Here is an 11,741-nt window from a genome sequence, read left to right on the forward strand (position 1 = left end):
CAAATCATCTCTTCTTGTCATCCCCTGTAGGTTTTAAAGAAAAATTCCCCCTGCTGTCCATTAGTGACTGCATGAACTCAATAATTGGCCACATTAAATCATTATTATGTCTTTGTACATGTTCCAGGTTTTGTGTTCATTATTAGATGTGGTTCAGACACTGTGATTTTCTTGCTGTTTTTATTGCAGCTTGTTTTTGTGTTTGGTGATGTCCTCCAAAGCCTCCTGATGTGTCAGCTGTAAGCTGAACTAACAAACTCCTGTTAACATCCACACCAACTTTTGAACTTCCTTCAAATATTGGGTTCTTTTTTTTGGCCAAACTGAGTGAAATTAATACAAATAACATAAAATAATTAATATACTCAAGTAATAACACCATCTTTGAGGCTTTTCTGGGACGTTGTTATTGTAAAGAAAAAAGAGCCGAAGAAATACAGACAATAGAGTTTTGTTCATGTGATAACTGTATTTTTTGTTTTTGTTTTGCAGAGAGCAGAGGGTTACGGGTGTGTGTGTGTTCATCCTGACAGGACTGTCTGTATTTATGTCTCCTATTTTAAAGGTAATTCATCCTAGAATGTTCTCTGTTTTTTAGCCATTGTAAGTCAGTCTAGTTTCTTAAGTTTTAATATTTAAATTAAAAAACTTAAAATTAGTGATATCTGTTAGTTAAAGCAGTGGTGGATAAGGTAACTGAAAGCCACACTTGAGTAAAAGTACGGATATCTTTCCATAAAATTACTTAGAAGTTTAAGTTACCCATTGTAATATGGATTGAGGAAAAGAGTATCTGGGGCCGTATTCACAAACATCCTGGGAACACTCTCAGAGAGTTCCTTACTCAGCCTAAAAACTTGTAGTAAGGAGACCTAGCGTTGGTGTGATTTAGGAAAGTTCTCAGAGCAACTCTGAGCAAGGAAGGGACAGAAACTTGTACCCTAGTGGGGAGGTGTGGTTGACCCTGTTGCTAGGTGTGATGCATTCTTTTAACAGATGTGATTGGTTGTCACAGACACGCCCTTTTGTGATCCTGTAAGGTGTGGACACCCAGTGGAAATGAAATGAAATGCTGACTGTGAAAGTGTTGTCATTGTTAGTGTGATCACTGCTTACTGTTGTGTTTTTCCAGTTTTTCAAGTATCTTAGTGTTGTGATCGTTGTATTTCTGGCGTTATTATGATATTGTGTTAGATGGGAAATGCGTGCATACCCCTAATTAGATTGACCACAATTATTATCCCTGCACAATCTCATCTGTAGCATTTCATTTACTCACTGTCATCCAGTGTTAGAATATTTCTCCAACCTCTTTGTGTTTCCACCATTTTCGCCTCTGATGAAGAAACTCTACTCCTAACAGTTTGCACCTTAGGAGCTCTTTTAAGTGCTAAGATGGGACCTAGCCTTAATTTTAAAGGAAATTCTAAGAGAACATCACAGTTCTAAGAATTTTCTTAGAAATTCATCACCAGGAGCAACTCTTAGTACGGCAAAGCTTTGTGAATACAGCCCCTGATATTTATTGTAGTTAAGTATCAGAAGTCATTTTATAACATTAAATGTAATTGACTATATAAGACAAGTAAATGCTGTTAATAAAACAGCAGGGTGTCAGGATTTTGAGAGTTATGACATTTATTTCTTCATAAGATGTACAACACCTTAAAAATGGAGCCTACGTCACACTTGAAGAAAAACAAGGTGTTTTTCACTACTTAAAGGATTTAAAGAACAAAATCCAGGTTTTACTTCCTCTTCTTTCCTCCATTCTTCTGTCTATCCCCTCCTCCCTCCCTACTCCCTTCCTCCCTTCCTTCCCTAATTTGAAGTAACTAAGATTCTTAGGGGAAATGTATTGGAGTAAAAGTGAAACCTGACAGAAAAGTACAGATAGCCTCAAAAATACTTAAGCACTGTAATGAAATATGACTTTGTAACATTACATCACGAGTTAAGAGTTTTAGGCTGTTCACCTGTAGTGTCTCCATGTAATTAACACACTACATCACCACAAAAACACTACTTAACTTGAAGGCTACATCAAAATGAAATAACCAAAATAGCTTGACACCAAGTGACAAAAAAATACTTGATCTGGTAATAGTGGTTGTACTGCTGAGTACTGGTATTTTATTATGAAGAGGACTTAAAATAAAATTGAAAAAGGTGATTTGCTTCTTCTTACTGTCACTACTGGGTTTATTTTTTGGGTTCTCTTTGAGTAACTGAAACAAATAAAGAGATATGTCTGTAACAGTCAGTTACAAACCTCTAAACTATGCTGTAGTCCATGTGTGAAGAGATCAGAGGAGCAAGAAATTTGAGCATTGATGAACTTCCAATGCCATAACTGACAAAAATGGAATATCTGATTTGTATTTTTTTTTTTTTTTTTTGTCCACATTAACTCAACATTAAATAATCTGCTTTCTTCTTCGTTTTTTTTTTTAAACTAGTTTATTCCCATGCCTGTGCTGTATGGAGTCTTCCTATACATGGGGGTTGCCTCTCTCAACGGAGTGCAGGTAAAAAAAAAATTCTAGTTTGTCAACATAACATAAAATGAGTAGGATGGAGTGTACAGCAATAACCTGAAATAACACCCGCTTACTATTATTATCCCCTAATAGACATGTCATGTTAACAATATTTAAACTGTCTTCTGTTCGTCTGCAGTTTATGGATCGTATCAAGCTACTTCTGATGCCAGCGAAGCATCAGCCAGACCTGGTTTACCTGCGACATGTCCCCCTCAGGAAGGTCCACCTCTTCACCTTCATTCAAGTCCTTTGCTTGGCTCTGCTCTGGATCCTCAAGTCCACCGTGGCCGCCATTATATTCCCTGTCATGGTAAGAAAAGTTTATGTTGAGATTCAGCAAATGAATATTCTATTTTTTCACTGACCTGTATCTTTTAAGATCACAGTTTTTATGCTGCTAAAAGGTCACCAGTCTTTAGTGTCCACGAGCCTAATTAGTAATAGTTTAGTGAGTGAAATATTGATGCCACAGTGAGGAAATTCTCCCACTGCTAATAAACTCATGACAACACAGGTGTTACCGTTTAAACCAGTATGTTAAAACCATTAAACTGGTGAAACATGACCTGACTTTATGAAGTAGTCACAGGAAGTGCAGTGTGTTTGTCAGTGAGATTAGCTCTACAGCTATCATCATCAAGAATGTGTCTACAAAATGGTCATTTTTGGGCAGCGGCTCAGTTTGATTTATTTTAGGGAGCAACGGACTAAGGAGGAGCAGCCACAGTGAGCTGTTAGATAAAGAGCTGCAGGCTACAAGCTACACACCTCCAACTCCTTTTCCCTCATTAACGTCATCAGAGTTTGTAACTGTAACCATCAGTCAGTCTATTTAGAATCTATAATTAGTTTTCTGTCAGTGAACTACAAGAGGAATCAACTTGTCATTTTAAGGAAGCAGTGTTTAAATAAAGTGATCGGAGATAAAAACAGCTCAGTGAATCCAGTCGTCTCAGTGTTATCAGAATGAATTATGGCCACATCGAACCACTCTGTGTACAAATGATAAGCTTAATTTACATGTCAGATGATTCTTTATAAGAGCAATAAACCAGCGGTGACTGCTGTGGTGTTTTTATAATTACGGTTCAGGGTCACAAATCCAGCACTCAAGACTTTATTATGCAGTTTATGGAACTTGTGTACTTTGTGTTGTAGTCATTGTTTTTACACAGGAAGTGCACTGCTTAATTTATCATTTATATTTTATATATTTTAGGTTTGAAACGATCAATAATCATTTTATAATTCTTGGCTTTTGTGCCATTGGAGATTGAAATAATGTATTTTTAAAGTTGTGTATCGAACTCGTTATTAACCTTACTTTTTTACTGAAACTAATATTTCAAAAAAATGTCTTGCATATTGACAGTAAGGTAAACATTTACAATATTAAGAATTGTATTTAAACTCTTGTAATTTAAAGGGCTTCAGTAGATCTGACTGATTATTAATTCAGCAAATAAAAAATTATCCCCCAGTCCACCCTAATTGTCTTGGTCCTCTGTTTTAGATCCTCGCTCTGGTGGCTGTCAGAAAAGCGATGGACTACATGTTCTCCCAGCATGACCTCAGCTTCCTGGACGACGTCATCCCAGAGAAGGACAAGAAGAAGAAGGAGGATGAGAAGAAGAAAAAGAAGAAACGAGGAAGCATAGACAGCGACGCTGAAGACGTAAGAGTTAAGAGGTTACAGTTTCAATTCAACAGTATTGTTCTGGAGCTTCTTATAATCTGATTTACATGACACTTCATTCCCAAGTCTGTGGACCTCACCAACAACCTGCAGCCCTGCTCCCAGTTTTCTCTTCCTTTGCAGCAGCATGTGCTATTTGAATATTTATCCACCAGCAAACTGAATATCCAACTCTACAGGTGCATGTTTGCGTTCCCGAAGTTGAAGATTTCTTTCCCTCATTTTCAGTTGATGTAAAGCAGTTTCCCCAGTCATTAAAGATGAGAAGGTTTGAGGTGTGCGACAGGCTTGAGAAAAAAATAAATAAATAAAATCTAGAAATCTTAAAGACAAAATATTTCATTTTGAGTGATTATCGTCTCCTCAGTGGGAACTGTAAAGATTCTGCAGATTTTGCTTTGTGCTTTGACAACTGAAAGTCAGATTTGACAGGTTTTCATTAGATGTTTTTTTTTTTCAAAATGATATTGCATGAGTGTTTATTTTGTTGCATTTCTAACATTTAAGATGATTGATGACTTTCTTAAGACGTAATATACTATGACTTTAAAATTATTTTTTAAGGCAAACGATACTGCTACTTTTTATAATTACTTTTTATGGCATACTATACAATTAGTTTTTAAAATTATTTTTTATGCCATACTATACTACTACTTTTTTTATAATTACTTTTTATGGCACGGTACTTTGACCTTTTTTTTAAGTTATTTTTTATACCATACTTTACTATGACTTTACTTTTAAGGCATACTATACTATGAGTATTTTAAAATTATTTTTATGGCATAGTATACTATGACTTTTTTTAAATTATTTTTAAAGGCATACCATCCTATGCCTTTTTTTTGTTTGTTTGTTTTTTGAGGCATACTATACTATGACTTTTTTAAGTGTATTTTTAAGGCGTACTATACTATGACTTTTTTCTTTTCTTTTTAAGGCATATTATACCATGACATTATAAAAATATTTTTTATGCCATACTATGCTACTACTTTTTTTTATAATTACTTTTTATGGCATACGGTACTATGACTTTACTTTTAAGGCATTCTATATTCTGACATTTTTTAAGGCGTACTATACTATGACTTTTTTTAAAGTGTTTTTTTAAGGCATACTATACTATGACTGTTTTTAAAGTGGGTTTTTTAAAGGCATACTATACTGTGACTTTTTTTAAGTGGTTTTTTTTAAGGCATACTATACTATGACTGTTTTTTAAAGCATACTATACTATGACTTTTTTTAAATTATTTTTATGGCATACTATATTATAAATTTCATTATTTTTTTGTGGCATATTGTACTATGGCTTTTAAAAGTGTTTTTTTTTTTTAAAGGCATACTATACTATGACTGTTTTTAAAGTGTTTTTTTTTAAGGCATACTATACTATGACTGTTTTTTAAGGCATACTATACTATGACTGTTTTTAAAGTGTTTTTTTTTTTTAAGGCATACTATACTATGACTGTTTTTTAAGGCATACTATACTATGACTGTTTTTAAAGTGTTTTTTTTTAAGGCATACTATACTATGACTGTTTTTTAAGGCATACTATACTATGACTGTTTTTTAAGGCATACTATACTATGACTGTTTTTAAAGTGTTTTTTTTTAAGGCATACTATACTATGACTGTTTTTTAAGGCATACTATACTATGACTGTTTTTAAAGTGTGTTTTTTTTAAGGCATACTATACTATGACTGTTTTTTAAGGCATACTATACTATGACTTTTTTGAAATTATTTTTTATGGCATACTATATTATGAATTTCATTTCACTATGACTTTTTTAGGGGCATAGATAACTTTTTTTCTATTCTACTGTATTATATTGGCATTTTTCTAGAGTCTCGTTGAAATAAGTCATCTCCCAAGCTGATCACTACTGAAGCTGGACAACAATAGGTTAAACTGTTATTAAATTTAAGTACAGATGCTCCTGAAAGAAGCTCTTACCCTTTGATTCTTACAGACAGGCAGAAAGGTTTATCCAATAACTGATTTTCTCACTGCACCAGAAACCTCTCAGTGCTGTGCTGCCTTGTCTCTTTTACCTTTGGGAACCAGGAAAGTCTAAAATGGTCCCAGAGATTCAAGATGCGTCACCAGCAGCTGTTCTGTAATCAGCAGCGTTAGGGAATGCAGGTCATCCCAGGTTTGGTAATCTGAATGTGTGTGCTGATGCTAACTTACCAACAGCCCCAGAGGTCCTGTCTTAGGATGTGTGTTTCCTCTCTCCAACAGTCTGACTATCCTTACAATGAGAAAGTTCCCAGCATTAAAATCCCCATGGACATGATGGAGCAGGAGCCTTTCTTAGGTGATAAGGCCTCTGACAGTGAGTAGACTCAAACTACCTGCAGCACTGGAGGAAAAATACTTCTTCCTCTGGATCCTGACTGACTTTTTTCTGCTCTGCTTCCTCATTCAGTGTCTCTGAAGACTTCCTCTATTACTAAGAGTTGACGTTGTTGTCTGTTGTCTCCAATTCACTGCATGCCATTAACGTTTTTCCCCACCTTTCTCTTTCTTAATCCTCCACTCCGCTCCAAAACATGCATGAAATTAACTCACTTTTTTTTCGTAGATTGTGATGCTATGATATTATTTCTTCCCCCCTTTAAATTCTTGCTTGCTTGACCTATTCCTTTTGTTCTTTAGTTTACTATTTCACTCTACCTGCTTTAAAATATTAATTGTTCATTTCATGGATTTTGTTGTAGACACCACTGATTTAAAACGGACGCAGCTTTACCTAAAACAGCCTGACGATTGGCACACTTACATCTAACTTTTGCTTTTAACATGTAAATATGTTGGTCAAGTAACAGTTAACATTTGTACCACATCAACTCACTGGCTTCTCATCTACTTTATTACTGCATACTAAAGTGAAAACAATTTAATTCTCACAAAGCAACTGCAGAGAATGATCTACTACCAGTAAGTAATAATAAAAATATTTTATCATAAAAGCTTGACTTATAGAAAGACTTCACCAAAACAGTTTTTTTCTTTAAATACATCTGCATACAGTTTTTGTTTATCCCTAGCATGGGAAGCTGTCAGGGCTGGGCGATATATTGACTATGTACGATATATCGATATATTTTCAAGTAAGATATAAATTCAGACAGCACTGTTTCTACAACACTCACAAGTTCTCCATCAACACTCAAACAGTCAACAGTCAAAAATTAAACTTAATAACTTAAGTAGACAATCTAATAGATTCTGTACATGAGTCTGCAGGTTGTCGATCCTTTCAAACCCTCGTAGCAGCTGATGTCACTACCTGATTCAACCTGTCAGACCACACATATAAGATCGGCTAAATCCACATGCTAATGACTGTTTTTTCCTCCACAGGAGACAAGTCCCCATCATTCCTTGAACGACACACATCGTGCTGAGCAGCTTCGCTACTACAAGGCCAACTGCTTGTCCAGGTAAGATGTGTGTGTTGAGTGTGTGTGTGTGTGTGTGTGTGTGTGTGTGTGTGTGTGTGTGTGTGTGTTATTGGCTAACGGACCAAATTAAATGTTAAAGAGGAACAAAACTAAATATAACTGGTACTGAGTGTCTTTTAAATTAATTCTTTGATGACTGTGGCATCAAAGGTCGCAAAACATCAGAGAGCGAGCTAACTAGCTAACATATGATGCTGGTCTGAACTTTAAAGGTCAGCTGGACTAATTACTTTACCTGTGGCTAAGCTGCATGTTTCCAGTGGGGAGCAGAGGCACCATGCTTCAGCTCAGATGTCCATCTGGAGGTTTAACATGCAATAACTCTTTTTTTTTTTTTTTTTTGGCCACTTAGAGGCAGCATAAAAACTTGTGAATACAACATTGATCTGTCATCACCTTTTAAGTTGATATGGTGAAAACAGTTGTCATTTACACGTCCTGTTGTTGTGGAGAAACACTATCATTCATTGTGAGTCTTGTTTTTGTCTACCTGATGAGGATTTTAGACTTTTTGCAGGTTTAGATTTTATCCAGACAAACACAATACGACATTTAGGGGACAGTAGTCTCGCCACCAGACAATCAGAGATCTCCGCCTTCTGATAGTCTGGGGACACTCCTTTCTAAAGTGTGTTTAACACAATGGAGAAAACGGCTGGCATTTCCTCCCGGAAATGTTCGCTCCCCCTTTTCTCGTCCGCAAGGAAACAAACAGACAGTGAGCTTCAAAATGGATGCCGAGAGATTTAACTCTGTTTTATCAAACGTGTGCTCAGTCCACAAGATTGTGGAAATGAAGGACTTACAGCGACTTTGTTTAAAACTTTTAACGTAGTCGGACTATGTTTACGAGCACAAGAGTTCAGCGAGCCACCAAAGGACCGCCCTGCGGATTTACTATTGGTTCTGCAACGTAGGGAGTTTTTTTAAACTCTGAAATTGTATCCGCCCATCTAAACACAAAATCAGGGAGAAAGACATCACTCTTTAGTTAAGCAAAGCGTCTAAAGACTGACTTGTGAGTCTAAGGGGACAGTGAGGAAATAAAAATGGTCCAAAACGATCCGAGTCTTTGATTCATCACTGACCTCGACACCGTCACTGGATCAAGACGAGTGATTGTTGCGTGTTGAACACACATTGTGCCTCACTGATGTGAGCTTTAGAGGAGACAATCAGTCTTAAAGAGGCGGAACAAGCCTTTTTCATGCAGATATTTACAGGGATGATTATGATGCTCAAGAAGAGATTACATTTCTCCATCATGCCCCCAGCCTCCCATGATGACCAGGATCCACTGGTATGGTCCTGTATTAACCCATCTGCTCTACAGTGCTGACAAAAGAGGATTATTTTTTTGGGACAATGTGTGAAAACGCAGCTGTGATCGCAGCACATCTGTGATGCCAACGGACAACTTACGAGATTTGTTTGTTTTTTAATAGAGTGATGGATTGGCTTTTGTTCACATGGCTGGTGACTCAAAACATATTCTGCTGACAGATTTGAATTGTTTGCCTAATATAAGTTAACTGGCTCCATGCTGAATAAAAAAACAGCCTTAATTTCATCCCCTGGCAGGAACTGCAGATAAACGAGAGAATATGGACATTTTATCCATGCTGTTGGACTTTGGGGCTTTTTGTCTATATATTTATATACACACCTATTTCATAATAATCCTGTTTGCTACCTTTACTGCCCTTCTTCTTACCTGTTATGTCTTTTTTGTGTAAGTACAAGAATCTGTACATAAACTTGTCCGATAAAGCTGATTCTCAGTTTGATCTCATGTTACTTTAAAGACCTCAGACATTTCAGTGATCTGGGCACGTGTCCATTAGAGTCAGTGACGTTAGATGGGGCATGAATCTGGTAGTGATGACATTACGCTGCTGCCTCCCCCGCCCCCAAAACTAATCTTGTCCCCAGTACGACTGAAGTCAAATTGCTTTGAGCTCAGATGACCTCAGGAACTATCAAACCTTGATTACTGGTTATATTTCTGCCTTGAGAGACCAAAACTGCTGCAATGCAGACAGTAATGATTTATCTCTATAATGCCTTCATAAACACATCAAATTATTATTAACAGCCCACAAAAGGCTACTTTATGATCCAACCACTGCACCTCTAAGGTTCAGCTCAATCAGTGAGGCTAAGTGACACTAAATATCAGCAGCACTGTCAATGAAATGTTTGTGGATCTACCACTTAACCACTTTTCTGAAGATTGGACACTAACAGGGATTTTGCTTGCCTGAAAGTACAGAGACATTTCAGGGTGCTTTCAGACCTAGAGTTGTCTTTCTTTTGTCTGAATCTGGGACTAATTTTGCTCCAAAGTTGCATAATTGCCTAGGGTTGGTTCGTGTTCTCACGGCAGCATTTACAAGCATTCAAGACCAAATGCGTTCTGCGAGAAAACTGCTCTTGATTGGTCAGAATTGTGTCCTACAGTAACGTTGAAGAGGAGTACACTTGCAAGACAAAGTTGCAGTTTGGTTCAGAACGAGGTCGGAACACGTTCTCACCACAAACAAACCGCACCGGAGTTTGTTACCGGACCGAGACCTTCCGGACCTTCTCTTTTTGTGCACACCCGAGTGTGATTGCCATGTTCACACCTGCCCAAACGAACCGCACATAGAGGGCAAATGAACTTGAGTTAGATTGAACCGAACCAAACAGGGCAGGTATTAACATGTGTCCCAGGTGATTGGATCACAAGTGGACGTGTTTATTTGCATACAGAGCAGAGAAGGTGGATCCGATCACAAGTGGACACTGGAGACGCATGTGGAGGTGTTAACAGACAGACATAGAGCTGTCCACCTATGATCCGATTACCCAAGACGCATGTTAATACCAGGTGTAAAGAGGCTCTAAGACTATTTATCCTCTACTAATGTAAGGAGGAGTCTAAAAGTCTGATTTAGATTTCCAATTGGACACTTTGTGTTGCTTAAAATTCAAAGATATCAAAAAGATGTTTGTCCTGCAGAGCTTTGAGAAAATTCTGAAACTTTATGATGACATTAATAATAAAACATTGATTAAACTTTATTTAAAGGATTATTTTGGTCTGATTTTTACAGTTTGGGCCATTTTGTAGTTTTGGCAAGTTTTCAGTATTGATGTATCCAAGTTGTAGTAAAACAGAATTATCCTTTGAAAGGACAAGCTAGCCAGCTGCTGGCTCTAGCCACAAATTTTACAATAAAGACCCAAGAGTATCAAACCTTTTCTGGAGGGAAATGTGAAGTAGGAAGTGAGTAAGCCGATGTATTTCCCCAAACTGTCAAAGTGTTGCTTTAATTTAACTACCCTATACGTAGCATGCATCGTAACAATGAAATCTCTTTGTGTTTCAGTCCTGAGATGAGTCCGCTGAAGCCTGTGCCTCAGATTAGAATAGACATGGACCCAGACGATGATAATTCTTTCTACTGGAGGGGCAGAGGCTCTGAAACGTCTCTGTAGAGCACCAAACCACCGCCAGGCGACTCCTGCAGAACCCGCAAGACAACTTTTACTTTCCTTTACAACAACAATATCCTTTTTAATCTCAGAATCCTCTTCATGATTTCAAAACTTTGTTCTGAGTTTATCGTACAGAAAAGAAAGGTCTAACACGACACAAAAAAAATTTTGTTTCTAATGATGAAGCCATTTTAAAACCATTTCTTTGCTCACAGTCTTCTCGGTATTTTTTCTCACAGCTTCACAGTAAACAGATAAATGTAACTCCTTACTACTCGTCTATGCAACTCTTCCCACATATCAACAGTAAATGCTGCAGCTCTCTGACCGCGCATGAAATGCCCTCCCTGCTCTTTTTTTTTTATAAATATATATAAATATCATCCGTCTGAATTTTTATATAAATCAGAATTACTCTAATAACATTTTCCTGTAGCAGGAAAATTATGTTTTTATAGCTCTACCTCTTGTTTTAGATTAAATGCTTATGAACAAATGCAACATGTTGATTTTTGATGCAGCATGGGGTTTTG

At 36.9% G+C, this 11,741-nt stretch overlaps 1 protein-coding gene across 5 annotated transcripts in view; it reads left to right on the forward strand.

Annotated features, from left to right (window-relative positions):
• Window positions 1–11,351, forward strand: part of slc4a4a (solute carrier family 4 member 4a) — a 78,492-nt gene extending 67,141 nt beyond the window's left edge. For 2 of the 5 annotated variants that reach the window (XM_033619483.2, XM_033619484.2), the window contains exons 21-27: window positions 493–565; window positions 2,460–2,528; window positions 2,680–2,853; window positions 4,057–4,218; window positions 6,500–6,593; window positions 7,625–7,704; window positions 11,100–11,351. In XM_033619483.2, coding sequence (XP_033475374.1) covers window positions 493–565; window positions 2,460–2,528; window positions 2,680–2,853; window positions 4,057–4,218; window positions 6,500–6,593; window positions 7,625–7,668 — 616 coding nt within the window. In that variant the 3' untranslated portion in view covers window positions 7,669–7,704; window positions 11,100–11,351. Of the gene's footprint in view, window positions 1–492; window positions 566–2,459; window positions 2,529–2,679; window positions 2,854–4,056; window positions 4,219–6,499; window positions 6,594–6,686; window positions 6,790–7,624; window positions 7,705–11,099 lie in introns of those variants that run through there. The other 3 variants (XM_078170504.1, XM_078170505.1, XM_078170506.1) reach the window with 2 other exon arrangements.
• The last annotated feature ends 390 nt before the right edge of the window (window positions 11,352–11,741 follow it).

Source organism: Epinephelus lanceolatus, chromosome 9 (assembly GCF_041903045.1).
Source record: "Epinephelus lanceolatus isolate andai-2023 chromosome 9, ASM4190304v1, whole genome shotgun sequence".
NCBI classification, from domain to species: domain Eukaryota; kingdom Metazoa; phylum Chordata; class Actinopteri; order Perciformes; family Serranidae; genus Epinephelus; species Epinephelus lanceolatus.